Source organism: Camelus ferus, chromosome 3, assembly GCF_009834535.1.
Source record: "Camelus ferus isolate YT-003-E chromosome 3, BCGSAC_Cfer_1.0, whole genome shotgun sequence".
Taxonomy (NCBI): domain Eukaryota; kingdom Metazoa; phylum Chordata; class Mammalia; order Artiodactyla; family Camelidae; genus Camelus; species Camelus ferus.
Window position 1 is genome coordinate 98,036,473 of NC_045698.1, and position 17,385 is coordinate 98,053,857.

General features: G+C 39.1%; 1 protein-coding gene across 8 annotated transcripts in view; it reads left to right on the plus strand.

The window, feature by feature from the left end:
- Positions 1 to 9,135, plus strand: part of SLC4A9 (solute carrier family 4 member 9) — a 17,848-nt gene extending 8,713 nt beyond the window's left edge. For 5 of the 8 annotated variants that reach the window (XM_032476893.1, XM_032476895.1, XM_032476898.1 and 2 more), the window contains 4 exons: positions 1,174 to 1,242; positions 1,502 to 1,675; positions 2,274 to 2,429; positions 3,902 to 9,135. In XM_032476893.1, the coding sequence (XP_032332784.1) occupies positions 1,174 to 1,242; positions 1,502 to 1,675; positions 2,274 to 2,429; positions 3,902 to 4,018 (516 nt within the window). In that variant the 3' untranslated portion in view covers positions 4,019 to 9,135. Of the gene's footprint in view, positions 1 to 1,173; positions 1,243 to 1,501; positions 1,676 to 2,273; positions 2,430 to 2,732; positions 2,859 to 3,901 lie in introns of all 8 variants that reach the window. The other 3 variants (XM_032476894.1, XM_032476899.1, XR_004318747.1) reach the window with 2 other exon arrangements.
- The last annotated feature ends 8,250 nt before the right edge of the window (positions 9,136 to 17,385 follow it).

Genomic DNA, 17,385 nt, shown 5'->3' on the forward strand with positions numbered 1-17,385 from the left:
GGGCTTTCTACCCAGTGGAGCAGGGTGTAGACATGCCACCATCCCTCGGGGCCAAGCACTACCCTTGCTCCAGCCTCTCAATGAGCCTTAGACTAAAAGTGTGGTCATCACACCCCAGAAAAACTTTGAGGCCAAATCCCTTCACTTCTCCTTCACCACATGTTTATAAAACACCTGTTGTATGCAAGGCTCTGCTAGGCACCTGCGAGAATGGGGTGTGGAGGCGGGGAGTACTGAAAAGGACTATGGAGCCATGCCCTTGTCAGCAACACATACACACGAATAAAAAGTAAGTAACAAGTAACAGCAGAAAGGTTCAACAAGCCAAGACAGTGAAGCAGTCAAGGAGGCTATGGAGAATGGCACACAAGAGTGACTGGCAGGATGACAAGAGGTTAGGGGAGGGAAAGGTCATGGAGGCTGGGTGAGAGTAGAGCATTTGAAAGAGCCAGATGGACCGGATCAGCCACTTACTAACTAGGTGACTCTCATTCAGCAGATATTTACTGAGCATAAACCATACACCAAGCACTGTTCCAGGGACTGGGGATACAGTGATGATCAAAAGAGATCATCCACATCTAGCAGTCTGGTGAGAGGAGACAGATAGAAACAATTAAAACAATAGAACAGAATTAGTTCGGATAGTTATAACTTCTATGAAAAATAAGAGAGGGTAAGGTGATTAAGAGCACAGGGGGTCTACTTTAGATTGGATGATCAGAGAAGGCCTTTCTCGGGTGTCATGAGATGAGTAGTGAGAAGCATGAGTAGTGAGAAGGAGGTCAGGGAAGAGCATTTTAGGTGGAGGGAATAGCAAAGCAAAAGGCCTTGCAAGGTATAGAAATAAACTTAGGAGTATTGAGGGAAGGAAAGGAGGCCAGTATAGCAGGAAAAAAGAGAGCAGAGAGGAATGTGAGAAAGAATAGTGAGGTGGTTATGGGCATGTTACTTAGACTCTCTGCAATCCAATTTCTCCCTCTGTAAAATGGAGACAATTATAGGATTTACCTCATCTGATTGATGTGACGATTCAATGAGATCAGGCATGCAAAGTGGGAAGGAAGGGAAAGACCTGGGTATGCTTAGATGTTGGAGGCTGGAGGGTGGGGTTGGAGCCAAAGGCGGGTATCCGGTGAACTCCTTTGCCAGTTCTCCACTTCTCTCTACCAGTACATCCCGATGCCTGTGCTCTATGGCATCTTCCTATACATGGGCGTGGGAGCGATTAGCAGCATCCAGGTGAGCCCATTAAAATCACCAGGTAACCCCACTTTTCTTTTCTTTCCTGCTGGTACCTCCTGCTTGCATTTGCCAACTCCCCTCCTCTCCTCTCTTCCTGCCTCTGCTGCGCACAGAGACTCTGCCACACTCTGGATGGGGAGGGGACCAAGGGAGCCTTCTGACTGCACCCCCCTGCCATGCTGGGCTTAGATAGCTAACAGTGACACCCACCAGGCTATCTGAGTATCCTGCTTTCTTCTTCCTCTTGTTCCCCCAGTTAACGAAGAGGGTGCAACTGTTATTGATGCCAGCAAAGCACCAACCGGATCTTCTGCTCTTGCGGCATGTGCCTCTGAGCAGGGTCCACCTCTTCACAGCCATCCAGCTTGCCTGCCTGGGTCTACTTTGGATAATCAAGTCTACCCCTGCAGCCATCATCTTCCCCCTCATGGTGACTCAGGGCAGAGCTGGGTGGTGTCCTGATCGCTCCTGGGAGACTCTGAGCCTGGGAGGGTGGCCAAAGCCTCCACAAGAGGAAGAATCTCCCTCTCACTTGTCCTGGGTCTGGCTGGGTGGGAATCCTAGGACAAAGAAAGTTGGCCAAGGGATGGCTACAGATGAGCCAGTCCTGGGACACTTGGTTCAACTTCCTTGGGCTGATCAACCACAGATAGGGATGTAAAGCCCAGAAGAAAACTGAAGCCCTGAGAGAGGCAATGCTGGTACTTTTGTTACTCAGTGAGTTGATAACATAAGTGGCTTCTGGCCTTGTTCTTACTGAGGAAGTCAAGAACCATGGGCTTTGCAGTGGGACCACTCTGGTGACCACATCCTAGCTGTGTGACCTCTGAGAAGTACTAAACTCTCAGGGCTTCAGTTTCCTTCTCTGTACAATGGGAGTAATTATTATATCCAATTCAAGTGAATGTGTTAGCATTCACTATACACAATGCCTGCCACAGTGGAAGTACTCAGGGAATGTTACTATTGTTAGTGTTCCTGATGCTGTTGCTGACAGCCAGCCCTGGGCTTTGTTTCTATCCCTGCAGTTGCTGGGCCTGGTGGGGATCCGAAAGGCACTGGAGTGGGTCTTCTCACCACGGGAACTCTTCTGGCTGGATGAGCTGATGTCAGAGAAGGAGAGAAGCATTCCTGAGAAGGGGCTGGAGCCAGAGTACTCACTCAGTGGAAGTGACAGTGAAGATGTGAGCTCCAGGATGGGCCCTCTCAGGAGAACAAGGGAGGGAGTCCAGAAAGATCTGATCAACACAATCACTCCTCAGCTCCATATTAACATAGGTCCCCTGAAGGAGTGAGGGAAGTTTTTCTTCATAGGGCAGGGGCCCTAGTTCATTACCCCATGGAGGTGGAACAGGCTGGTGACACAGCTCTAAGTGGGTTGTCTTTCTCAACCCTGGTCTTTATTTCAATGTGGGTTTATATCCTTTCACTCTCTGGTCCCTTTCTCTCTGCTCTCTGTCTTGGTTTCTTGGTCTTTCTATTCCCAGCTCATCTTGGGATCTCTCTTCCATAGTCAGAGCTCATGTATCAGCCAAAGGTTCCAGAAATCAACATCTCTGTGAATTAGCTGGAGTAGGAGTAAGGAGTGGAGGCTCCAGGAAACAGAGCATGAGGTGAGGATATGAGAGAAGTGCCCCTGACATCTAGGATGGGGAGGTGGGGCTGAGACCTTGGAAACCTCTAGTGTGCTGACCAGCCCATTTTCTCTTCATGCTCCAGTCTTTCATCAACCGTAGAGTGGGGGAAGGGGCAGAAGAGTCTTTCCAGAGGAAAGAATTGGGAAACTTGCGAGGGTACCTGGGCTTGGCTCTCTGCGGTACTGAAGTCCGGCCGGTAGAGGGAGCTCAAGCTCACACCAAACTGGAAGTGGGCATGGGAGGTGGGGAAGGGAGGGGTACCGTAGCAAAAGAATGAAGGAGCCAGGAGGAGAGGAAGCGGGGATAAAACTCCCTGCCACTTTTCTTTGCTTTGGAGGCTCCTTCCACAGGCTGCAGAGAACCACACTGCAGACAAGTGAAGGGATTCTTTGTCACTTGCTCTTTGCCATTCTTTCATTTTATTCATCCATTTATCAAAACATTTTCTTAGTATTTTGGAGTATCCAGGTAATAGAGATATCGTGGTAAGATAGTCATGGTCCCTGACCTCAGGAAGTTAAAATTCCAGTGGTAAAACAAATAGGCAAGTGTTACAGTGAGATAGTGCTGGCTAAGGTAAGGAGAGGCTGTGGCAGCAGAGAGGCTTCCAATCCCTCCTTGGAGGGGGTGAAGGTACGGTCCTGGGAGTTGGATAGGGCATCCAAGAGGAAGTGGTCCATAATTTGAAATCTGAAGAATGAACCTAGCCAGGCTAGATGGAGGGAAAATGTTCTAGGCAAAGGGTGCAGCATATGCAAACGCCTGGAATTTTCCCCCCTTGATAAATTGAATTCTTTGGGGCCATAGAATGCCTTCACTCCATGGCTCTCCAAGCCTAAGAGCCCCCACCACTTACAATGGAAAATTCTGGGGTCTTGAGGGAGACAAATCACCCATTGGCCCAGAACAAGAATCTTTTGAGCTCTCCTTATCCCCTATCTCTGCTTGGCTCTGTTCTTTGCCTTACTGTGTCCCTGAGCACTTGCTCTGACCCCACCATGTCTTCTCTCTGTTCACAGGTATTTACTCCAGAAGTTGTCCTTTGGTTTAACTGCCAGATGCTCAGTCATCTGGAAAACTGGAACAGTGGGGCAGGACTGGAAGGCAGCTGGCCAAGACCTCAGTCACCCGCCTGAGCTGGGGGTGGAGAGTGGCAGGGAACAAGTAGGTAGGCATTGCAGTTAGGGAAGTCTGGTAAGCCAGAGGGACTGAGGAGGCCCTACTGACTCTCTACCCCCATTAAACGAATCTGAGTCCAGAGGCCCTTACTATTGTGAACTTTCTGTCCTCACAGATTGTCTTTTACAGAATCAGGGGGTTGTCATGGAACTCTTTTTGGTCTACAAAAGGAAAAAAAGTCCCTCTTTCCAGAATAAGTATTCCTCTATTTAAAACAGTTTTTCTTTTTTTTTTTTTTTACACATATAAAATAAACTTCGGGTGTTTTTGACCACAAAAGTAATTGAGATTACTGCAAAATATTGGACCACTACAGAAATGTATAATTTTTGAAATGGAAACTACCCCAGAGATAACTAGTGTTCACATTTTAGTGCATATTATTCAGATTTATTGAGTTCTATAAACACACTTGACACTACGCATTAGATGTTTTTCCCATGTCAATACTACATACATATTTAACTTACTCTTTTTGCATAGAATAAATAGCTATAAGTTGAAAAAGATACCATATACACAAAAGAGTATATAAAATATCTTCTGTAAGGGCAAGAATTTCTCCAGAGTATATACTTAGGAGGAGAATTAATGAGTAACAATAAAAAGAACACCTGTGTGTCCAACACTCAGGTTTAGAAATAGGATATTCTTAGTAACTCAGAAGTACCCCCAATATTGTATCCCCAACTCCATGTAAACACTATCTAAATTTTATGGTAATTATGTTCTCACTTTTCTTATAGTTTTAACATCTATTTATGTATGTTTATGTGTTTATTATTTTGCCTGTTTGTGAATGTTATATAAATGGAATCACAGTGTATGAATTCTGTAACTGCTTTTTTCACTCAGCATTGTTTTGAGAATCAATCATGTGAATTGATGCAGCTGTAGTTTGTTCATTTTCATTGCTGTGTAGCACTCTGTTGCATGACTCTACCACAATTCAATTATTCATTTTACTGTTGACTCGAAGAATTCACTGCTGAAGCTATCTGGACCTGGTGCTTGCTTTGTGGAAAGTTAACTGAAATTCTTTAATGGTTATTGGATTTTTTTATTTTAATTAAAGACTATATTTTTTAACACAGTTTTAGGTTCAGGTTGTAGGAATTTCAGGCTCTTTATTTTATTCTCTAGCCAGTTTTGGTGAATTGTATTTTTCTAGGAATCTATTCATTTTATCTAAATTTTCATATTTATTGGCATAAAGTTATTATAACCTTTATTTGTTTAATCTATGTAGCACATTTAGCTATAGTTGCCATACCATTTTTAATATTATTTGCATTCTCTTTTTTTCTTTTTTGTTCTTGGTTACTCTTGCCAGAAGTTAGTCTATTTTAGTCTACATTAATTTCTACTCTTTAATATTTCCTTCCATTTTATTTTTCTAACTTCTTAGTTCATTACTTTGAGACTGAGTTATTTCCTGATGTAAGCAGTACTGCTATAGATTTTCTTCAAAGTACACTTTAGCTGCATCTCACAGTTTTGATTATAGTATTCTCACTATCATTTATTTCTAAGTTTTTTCTAATTCTTACTATGATTTCCCTTTTGACCCATATGTTGTTAAGAAGTACATTTTAATAATTTCCAAACATGTTTTTTCCTCTTAATTATCTTTTTGTAACTGATCTCTAATTTAACTGCATTTAGACATTTGTGAGGCTAACTTTATGACCTGGCCATAAATGTTCCATGTGTGCCTGAAAAGAATGTTTATGCTCCAGTTTTGGGAAGCAATTTTTTATCTGTTCCTATTAGGCCAGCCTACTAATTGTGCTGATCAAAATGTTCTATATCTTTCATAACTTCTTTTTGGGTCTGTTTGAACTATCAAATACTGGAGGAGGAATGTTAACATACTATGATAATGAATTTGTCAATATCTCCTTGTAGATATGTCAATTTTGTTTTTATGTATTTTTAAAAGCTGTGTTATTGGGTGCTTTCTAGTTTAGAATTGCTGTATTTTCCTAGTTAACTGATACATTTATAGTTTTGTACTGATCTTATTTTGTAATGACTAGTAATGCTTTCTGCTTTAAAGTTATTTTCTCTTCTAGAAATATAGTTAAGTTTTCTTTTTGGTTAGAATTTACCTATATTGCATATTGGTATTCTTTGAACTTTAGCCTTTCTGTGTTTTTATATTTTAAGTGTATCTATTACTACCACCACAGAGTCATATTAGTGGTTTTTAAACTCCAATTTGATAATGTCTTTTTTTTTTTGATGATGATAATGTCTTTTAGCTAGAGAACTCAATACATTTACATTTAGAGTGATTACTGATATATTTGGTTTTGTCTTATTTGGTTTTCTATTGTTCTGTTTTTCTGTTTCTTTTCCTTTTTCTTGTCTTGTTTTGGATTGATTGAGCTATTCCTGTCTTTTCTTTTTCTTTTCCATTTTTCTCCCTCTACTCATTTGGGATATGAGAAAAAGGGAAGTCAAGGATGACTACAGTGTTTTTGTCATAAGAAACAGGAAGAATGGAATTACCATTAAGTGATTCCATATTTGGACATCTTAAGTATGATGCCTTTTAGATAGTAAGGTAGAGATGTCATATAGGCAGCTGAACATGCAAATATGAAGTTTGAGGGGAGGTCTGATTTAGAGGTAAAAATTTGTAAGTTTATTAGTATATAAATTATATTTAAAATAGATAGCAAGATTAACCAAGGGAGTGGATGCAGTTAGAGAAGAGATCCAAGGACCAAATCTTGGAACACTCCAGTGTTAAAAGGTAGGAGGTCGAGGAGCAACCAGGAAAGGAGAAGACTGATGAGTGGCCTGTGACGTGGGAGCAAGACCAGGAGAACATTCTTGAAGTAAGAAAATGTTTCACAGAGAGGTGTTTCTGGTTACAATTTGTTTTGGGATCATTCTAACTCATTACTTTTGTGCTGGTTCATCATGAATTTTAAAGTTAAAAATTATATTTAACCTAGCATTTTAGTTGTTTTGGATCCTAATATTATAGTCTAAGTATCTACTGATTGAGAAAAATATGTATCAAAAGTATCATTTAAACTTAGATAATTGTGTATTTTACTCATTTCAATAGCATCTTCATATTGTTGAAAACATCTTTGTTTAGACTTACTTATTGAAACAGTCAACAAATATTTATTGACCATCAACAATGTCCTGGCAGATAAGGTTTCTGGCGTCATGGAGTTTACATTTACAGGGAAGAAAAGAAGTAAAGAACAACAAATAAGATCATCTCAGATAAAGGCAAATACTCTGAAGAAAATCAAACAGGGTAATATAATAAGGACAGGGAGAAGACATTACTTAAGATGGATGTTCAGGGAAGGCTTCTCTGAGGAGGCCTTTAAGGTGACAAGGAATCAGCCAAATTATAATCTGCCCGTTGGGGTGTAAACATACACATAAATTTAAGAGTTCTACAGTCCTTAGATTGGGAACCACTGTCATAAGAGAAAGATTTTGAGGTCAGTACTGGCGTCAAACTTAGCCCTGAGCTTGCTCAGTCTAGACCATATGAGCCTGGGATACTTTCTTGGCTCTAGCCTATAGGCTTCAGCTTCCTGTCAGTAAAATGGAGCCAACAGCCTGGATTCTAGGGTGCTGCAAGGGTTAATTGATGCCTTCAACATTCTTTAAGATCTTTAGATGAAAGACCCAGGGCTGAATAGAGGGTTATTAGAGCCTCCCAAGCCCCAGGGAAATGCCTCCATATCAGTAACCTAGGTTCTCTCCTCTCCAGTCTGTAGCTGTGGGACAATGGTTCTCAAAATTTTGTGGCATTGGAATCAAAGGTTGTTATAATATGAATTCCTGGAGTCTCTGCCTAGGGTTCTGATTCTCCCTGAGGTTCTGGGTTCTTGCCTTCTTAGATCAGTGTTCTTCTGTCCCCTTGTCCAGTGGCCTAATGCTTCCCAACAATATAGACTTTTGTCTTTGCAAATGGACCTGAGTGTGCACTTGTCCATATATACTATGGCCAGAGACATCTTTGATCATTTTTCCTGAGAGCAATCCAGAGCATAGATTGGGGAAGGCAGGAATGTGTCTGTATTTACTTCTCAAATGCAGACATATGTTAGAAGAAGGATTTGGGGGAAGCTTTTGAATAAAAGGAGGGAGGAACTGCCACCTAGTACAAAGTGGGAGAAGGTGATTACAAGGAAAGTAATTAATTCTGGTTTGAAGATCAGTTCATTGCTTCTTACCCCTCTTCCTGGTGCTGAATCTCACAGTAGGGGCTGTCCAAGGCTTGACTAACCAATTCATTCATTCATTCATTCATTCATTCATTCAACAAATACATATGTGTTAAATATCTATCATATGCCAGGCAGTATTCTATGTATAGGAATTCAGTGTTAAATAAGACAAGATCTCTGCTCTCCAGGAGTTTCCATTCTAGTAGGGGGAGACAAAAATAAGTAAGTATGTAAAGATATATGCATAAGACTATCAGACAGTTTTAAGTGAATAGTAAAAGCTAACGTAAAAAAAAAAAAGCAAATGCAATAAAGAGGGTAGGTGACTACCATAGATTAACATTTGAGCAAATACCTGAATGACAAAAAGAAGTCAGCCTTGGGAATTGGGGGTGGGGTGGGGTGGGGAATGGAAGGGAAGCATTTTTGGCAAAGGGAGTATCAGAGCAAAGGCTCTCAGGCAGGAAGGACTTCAGAATGTTTGAGAAACTGAGAAAAGGCCCATCCGTATAGCTAGAGTGGAGAAGCGAGGGAGAGAAAATTGCAAGATGAGGTTGGAGAGTCTGAGGATTGGGGCTGTAGGTTACCATAATAAATACCTTGGAAGAAGCAGTGTGGGTGAAGCCTTGTCTCCTAGGGTAGGGATAGTAGAGGCCAACTTAGAACTGTGAAAACAATCTTGAAAATGAAGAACCAAGTTGGAGGACTCACACTCTCCAATTTCAGAATTTAATTCAGAGCTACAGTAATCAAGACAGTGTGGTACCAGCGTCAGGAAAGACATACAGAATTGACAGTCCAGAAACAAACCCTCACACTTAGGTCAATTAATTTTTGATAAGGGTGCCAAGACAATTTAATGGTAAAAGAATAGTCTTTTCAACAAATGGTGAAGAGAAGGTATAACTCAGTGTTAGAGTGCATGCTTAGCATGCATGAGGTCCTTGGTTCAACCCCCAGTACCTCCATTAAATAAATAAATGAACCTAATTACCCACCCACCCACCCCCAAAAAATCAGCAGATGGTGCTGGAAAAACTGGACATCTATATGCAAAATAATAAAGTTGGACCCCTTCCTCACATTATATGTAAAAATTAATTCAAAATGGATCAAAAATGTAAATTTAAGAGCTAAACTACCTCTTCTTAGAAGAAAACATAGGGTTAGAGTTAAGTGTAACATAGGTGTAAATCTTCATGACCTTAAATTTGGCACTGGTTTCTGAGATATGATACCAAAAGCACAAATAACAACAACAAAAAAATTAATTGGGCATCATCAAAATTTAAAACTTCTGTGCTCCAAATTATACTATCCAGAAAGGGAAAAGACAATTCACAGAATGGGAGAAATATTTACAATCATATCTTGTAACAGACTTGTATCTAGAATTTATTAAGAACTTTTACAACTCAGTCATAAAAAGACAAATAACCCAATTTAAAAATGGACAAAGGATCTAAGTAGACATTTATCTGGATATATAAATGGCCAATAAACACATGAAAAGATGCTCAATATCAGCCATCAGAGAAACACAAATCAAAACCGCAAGGAGATATCATTCATACCCCCTAGGATGGTTATAAATAACTAGTATTAGTAAGGATGTGGAGAAATTGGAACCCTCATACGTCTCTGGTGGGAATGTAAAATGGTACATCAGCCCTGGAAAACAGTTTGTGTTCCTCAAAAGTTAAACATAGAATTACCACATGATCCAGCAATTCTACTCCTAGGTATATACCCAAAAGAAATGAAACCAAAAACTCAGACACTGTTACACCACTGTTTATAGGAGTATTATTCACAATAGCCAAAAGGTAGAAGTAACCCAAATGATTCAACAACCCAAACTGATGAGAAGATCAACAAAATGTGTTACATACATACAGCGGAATATTATCCAGCAGTAAAATGGAATGAAGCACTGATACATGCTATAACACTGATGAACCTTGAAAATTATCATTCTAAGTGAAAGAAGCTAGTCACAAGGGACCATGTGTTTTATGATTCCATATATAAGAACTATCAGAATAGGCAAATCTTTAAAGACAGAAGGTAGACAAGTGGCTGCCTAGGGCTGGGGACTTGGGGTGTTAGAGATAGTGGCAAGTGGGTTTAGGATTTCTTTTTAGGGATGATGAAAATGTTTTAAAATAGATATGATGGTTGTACAACTGTGAATGTAAAAAAGTCACCTGTTGTATACTTTGGATGAATTGGGTGGTATGCAAATTATATTTCAATGAAGCTGTTTTAAAAATGAAAAGAATAGTAGGGGCCAGAGTCTGGGATCTAATTAGCAGAGTCACAGTAGGGAGGTTGAAAACCTCTAGGGCTTCCAAGACCAAAGGAATCACCACTGCTGGGCAAGAACTGGGGAGTTCTCCAATACCAACTCCAGGAGCATGCTAGCTAAGTGAACCCAAGGGAAGAACTATGGCCTTGAGAGGTTTCTCCAGGTTGTTTTCAGAGACCTGTGTTTGTTCACCTCCTGTGAATATATCCATGTCCAAAGGGGATAATGTGTAGTGATGCAAACTAGAGCTATATTTCTTCTCTAGATCCTCTGCTCTTTTCAATGGCAATACATTTATTTCAGAGCCTTTAGCTTCTTCTGTTCATTAATAACTATAGGATCAGAGCTAGAGGATCAACTCATCTGAAAGAATGTAGAAAACTGAGGGTTCAGAGAAGGAAAGTAACTTCCTTGATCACACAGCCAGTAAATGGCACAGAGAAGACTCAAATCATAGTGAAATGCCTTACCCCTAAATTCCCCATCCTACTGACTATATCCCTTAACAATCAGTAATAGCCAAAGGAAAGAAGGCTCAGGCCAGGGGAGGGGTGGATAGTGGGAGGAAAAGGGAGAGGCTTAGGTGAATGTGGAGGTGGAAGGGGAGGTATGTGGGAAAGTAGCTGTTGTTACTATGTTGGTTTACATTTTTTTTCTCTTTAATCTTGATCTCTTTTCATGTTTTCATGACCTATTCTAATTAACCATGTGGTACTAGGTATTGTGGCCTAGAAGAATTGTTGGTTCTTATAGGTCACTGAAGGGTATAGGCCATTTTAATAAGTTGGCCAGAGCAGGGCAAAAGAAATCCCAGTATTGCTGCTTTAGCAGATGTCCTGGGCCCCTCCCTGTCCATGCTATTGAGCCCAAGCAGACCAGCTGTGGCCCCTAATAGCTTGTCCTTACCACCTATCTTTGGGGTTTCTAAATAAACTCCTTAATGGCTAGGAAGTTGCCTCACTCTCATCTGCCCTTTCCTAGTCTCTCTCTTTACCCAGAGCAACCTCCAAGTCTCATCTGGAGTCTTAGATGAGGAGGAAAGAAGTGCCTTTTCTCTTTCATAGGCTCACATTAGAGATACCCAGAACACAGTTCAGAGCTCTTGTTCCCAAGCTTTGACTGTTGGGCTAAAGATGAGCAGTGGCTAAGTGGGAAAGAGACTGAAAACCAGGCAGTGGCTCCATAGGTCATCTTCCTCCATTCTTCTGCCTCCACTAGAACTGCTATACTATTGTACTGCAGCAGTTCTGATACCTTTTGGTCTCAGAACCCCTTTACACTTTGAAAAATTATTAAAGACCCAAAGAGCTCTTATTTAGATTTGTGGGGTTTGTCTATCGACATCAAAGATTAAAACTGAGGAATTAAAAAAATCTGTAAGTTCATTTTATAAATGTGAACATGAGTGACATATTTTTATAAAATTTATCTTTCCAAACAAGAAAAGATTTAATGAGATGAGTGGACTTTTTAATGTCTGGCTTAATAAAAGACAGATGGATTCTCCTATCTGCTTCCACATTCATTCAATTGAAATACAGTGTTTTGGTTGAATAATATGAAGGAAGTCAGGTCTTATGCAGATATGTAGTTTATAAAGGGAGAAATATTTTAATGTATTTTCCAGATAATTGTGGTTATTCAGTTTAATACCACACCAAAATTTAACAACTGTTAGTTTTGTAAAGGTTGAAACCATAACAATACATTTTCATACTCTGTTACATTAAAATCCAGTGGTCTACCTTTGGATGGTCGTTTTACTTGTGCATGGTTTTGTAACATCAAGCATTGGTCATTTGGGAAATACTGGTCCACCGAGTTATGTGGGTCTTGCAAATATCGACACATTTAATTATATAATATCAAAACCACATTTGTTAATATCACCACTATCTCTTCAGAAAAGTTTTTAAAAGTTTTGGGAAACTGTAAACCAATGGTGGTGGACACAATTTTGCAAAAATCCTCATTTTTGCCCCAAAGCTTGGATTTTATAATTGGAAACAAATACTGTCAGCTGTTTTCCTTCAAGTGGCAGGCTTCAGAAAATGTCTGCCAAATACACAAGTCTGAATTACCAAAATTTATCTGTCAGTCACACTTTCAAATAAAAATTGTGTTCCATGAAAAAGTGGTTAGGTCAGCTTTGCGATCAGAAGAGCTGTGTCAGTGTCTTTCTGGAGACAATCAATGTATCTGAGACAAGCAATGTATAGCAGAAGAGCTTTATGAATACTTCCCATTTCCTTACAAAATAGAATATTTAAAATATATGTACTCGAGGGTCGAATTTTAATGCCTCATTAAGGATATTCATACTAAAATTGGCTTTTTTCCCTTTGAGGGCTGAGTGGGGAAGACTACATTAACTACGACTACAGTTTGATACCATTGCCTTGAGTTGTGCTAACGCACAAGCAGTTTTTACCCACGATTGCTTTTATACCATTAAAAAGACAACATGGTGAAAAGTAATATCTTAGAATTGTAATGAAAACAGTTTTGACTTCATGGCCCTGAAAAGACCTTGGGGCCTCCAGGAGTCTATAAACCATACTATGAGAACTGTGGCAATACATATGTGTGTATATGTATATATTGATGATTGATGTATATGTAAAATATTTCTTCTTAAGTTCAGATATCTCTGAGTTAAGTGTAATTCCCTACATTCAACCTAAAAAAGGTGCTTTCTAAATTTTAATTAATTTGCTTTTTCCTCCCAATTTTAATTTATTGGACAAGCAACATAACAACAATAAAGATTTTTTAAAATAAAAAAAAATTCATCTACCAACTTCTAAAGTTTAGTTTTAAGGTAATAACTGGGGTACTTTTGGAAATTTTTTATTACAAAAGTGTTATATGCTCACTGTAGACAATTCAAATAATAAGTGTTCAAATAAAATATTTTTACTCAAAAATAGAATTGCGTATATTTTTTTACTCAGCAGTTTACCATGAACATTCTATTTACAGATTTCATTCATTCTTTTTATCAAGTGTATAACCAGGTCATTTTATAGCTGTACTACAACTTATTCAGTCGCTTCTTTATTGATGGACAAGCAAGATTCCAATGAATATCCTTGTACATATATTTTTGAGTTAATGTGTGAGTGTCTCTCTGCAACTATTACCCCAGAATTGGAAATGGATTTACTAAGTCAAAGGGTATGTGCATTAAAAATTTTGAAGGCACCTCCAAATTGATTTCCCTAAAGACTGTATCAATTTACATTCCTGCTAAAGGTATATGAGAGAGCAACATGTTGGGATTTGTGGGACTTGTGACAGTAACTGCTGGACTGGAGATGATCAGGGTCTGAATAGTGGTCTCACTACTACTCTTGATTTTTTTTTTTTTTTTTTTTTTTGGTAACATTTCTGAATCCTTTGGTCACTCTCCAGGAATCCTAAAATCCCTAGTAAATAGAACAGTACTGCCACTTTTTGGACTCTCTGTTATGGCTCAATCTTAGTTAAAAACCTTGCTAGCTTATGGGGTGAGGCACTGGGACAGACTAGGGCTTTTGTTAAGCTCCAGAGGCCACTGACAGGCTTGCCCACTTTTCAGACATTTGTCCCCATAAGTCTTGTAATGGTGAAGCAATCCTCTTCAGCTGACAAAACTTTTGTACCTACTAGATCTCTGCTGAAGAAGTCCAACCCTGGTTGTTTTTTTGGTTTTTTGTTTTTAAATTCCTTGTCACCAATGATACCAATGCCATGATTTAAGAGGGCTCTCTAGGTAAGAAGTTTCAGGGTAGAGTCCCAACCACAATTTTTCTTACAGCTTCTGTGAGTTTGTACCAGACTCATGTCTCAACTAGACTGTCTATAGGTATCCTTTTGAGGCCATAGCAGACACTATGCCACTTCTTTGGGGAAGAACATTTGGGAGGTGGCACTGTTACCTGCCCTGCAGGTGAACGCCATGCTGTGTCTCCTGATTTATGAGTCTGCCTTGATGAGTAAGGGGTGTGGTAAACTGATTTGAGTTCAAACACTCCTCAAGAGTCTTCAAGGTCAGCCTTCAGAATGACTCAGTTCTCACATATAAGCCAAAATTCCTCCCCAAGTTGGAATCCTGGGCTTATTGTCTCCTCACTTAGTGGTAAGCAACGATGTACGTCCAACTCTTAAAGGAAACATCAAAGGGTGACAGATGGGGTCATATAGGTAACCTCAGAGATTTTTCCTTGGAGAACTGACCCTAATGCCCAGTCATGCAGTTCCTCCTTTATTAAAAAGGGGATTGTGAAGACTAGAGGACTCCTCAAGAATTCTTCTGATTCAAAAGTGTTAATTCTCTACATGCCAGACCACCATGACCTAAAAGATAAGCTGATACTTGCTGTGGGGGTTACTATTTAACTGTTTTCTCATCAGGGAAGTGCTCAGACTATGAGATTCCAAACTTTCGCCAGTCATCAGACTTTTTGAAGTCTATGGCAGAATGCCATGGTATACCAGCCAAGGAGAGCTTCTAGAGAGGATGGGTGTGGCTGACCAAGCTGCAGGGCACAAGAGGACATATGAAACAGGATGTTTGGAGTGATTAGCTTCAGGTTTCCCAGGTGTGGAGTAGGAGAGGTGGGGGCTTCACTGTGATGCACATGGTAGGATTCTGAGTTTCTCCAAGGGATCTGCTGACTGCAGGCTATTGTAATCCTATTCTTGTCAAAGTGCTTGTACAACTGTGGACCAGTGCATCTGGGTTGAACCCCTACATACTTGCTGGTACTTACTTCTCAGTGTGACTTTTGACCTTACCTTTTAATTAGTATTGCGGGATGGTGGGAAGCTCACAGAATTGCTGTTAATACTCATATTTTCAGTATTCATCTTGCAGTGGAGACAATACCCAAAATATACTCATTAAGGACTCACCTGGGGGAAAAGTGACTTAATCTCCATTGCTAACCACGTGACCTTTCTGCATAGAGATACTTATTTCTGCAAAAGGCAAAGCTACAACTTAACACTTAAAAAAAATTGATTCCAGTTACAGTAAAGATATTGATCTGTTTCTGTTCAGTGTATTTCTTTTGAGGGTTTCTGGCTGACTTACCATGCAATGTTCTATTTCTGCAAAGTTCTTCCCATTGCTGTCTGAAACCAAACACATAGGGTAAACCCACCATCTTCACCTGAAAAAGAATGATTCCAGCTTAATTTTCCTAGTACTGCTAATAAATATGTCATTTGATCAGTCCCCTGATTCTACACCTAAAAGGATTTTTTTCTTACAAACTTTATTAAACTTGTTCCTGATCACCAGAGTAATATATTACTTATAGAAAAATTGAAAACATAAATAAATAAAATAAATAAAAATCACCCATTATCTCACCATCCACAGACAATCCGTCTGGTGTATGTCATTTTGATGTATGGGATTATTCTATTCATTTTAGTGTGTTGTGAATATTATATACTCTTTGTTTTATAATTTTATCTTTTATTTGATATAATATGAACTTCATTTTTAATGATTATAGAATCAAATTGTATATCAAAATTGAGAGTTAATTTCAATTAATTCCTGTTAGATATTTAGGTTGTATTGATTTTTTGCTATGTAATATTTTGTGCTTTGTCTGATAAACTCTTGTTTTGTTTTGTTTTTATTGAAGTATAGACAGTTTATAATGTATCAATTTCTGGTGTACAGCATAACAGTTCAGTCATACATATACATACATATATTTGTTTTCAAATTCTTTTTCATTATAGGTTACTACAAGATATTGAATATAGTTTCATGTACTACAGAGTACGAACTTGTTGTTTATCTATTTTATAGAAGTTAGTATCTGCGAATCTCAAACTCCCAATTTATCCCTTCCCACCCTCTTTCCCCCCTGGTAACCGTAAGTTTGTTTTCTATGTCTGTGAGTCTGTTTCTGTTTTGCAAATAAGTTCGTTTGTCTTTTTTTTAGATTCCACATGTAAGTGATTATCATTTATTTTTCTTTCTCTTTCTGGCTTACTTCACTTAGAAGGACAATCTCCAAGTCCATCCATGTTGCTGCAAATGGCATTATTTTATTCTTTTTAAAGGCTGAATAGTATTCCATAGTATAAATACACCACAGCTTCTTTATCCAGTCATCTATTGATGGACATTAAGGTTGTTTCCATGTCTTGGCTATTGTAAACAGTGCTGCTATGAACATTGGAGTGCATGTGTATTTTTGAATTAAGGTTCCCTCTGGATATATGGCCAGGAGTGGGATTGCTGGATCATACGGTAAATCTATTTTTAGTCTTTCCAGGAATCTCCATACTGTTTTCCATAATGGCTGCACCAAACTACATTCCCACCAACAGTGTAGGAAGGTTCCCTTTTCTCCACACCCTCTCCAGCATTTATTGTTTGTGGACTTTTGAGTCATGGCCATTCTGACTAGTATGAGGTGATACTTCATTGTAGTTTTGATTTGCAGTGATATTGAGCATTTTTTAAAACTTTTTTTATTGAATTATAGTCATTTTACAATGTTGTGTCAAATTCCAGTGTACAGCACAATTTTTCAATTATACATGAACATACATATATTTGTTGTCACATTTTTTTTTGCTGTAAGCTTGTATATATTGATCTTGTATATATTTCCCTGTGCTATAGAGTATAATCTTGTTTATCTATTCTACATATGCCTGTCAGTATCTACAAATTTTGAAATCCCAGTCTGTCCCTTCCCACCCACCGCCCCCTTGGCAACCACAAGTTTGTGTTCTATGTCTATGAGTCTGTTTCTGTTTTGTATTTATGTTCTTTTTTTTTTTTTTTTTT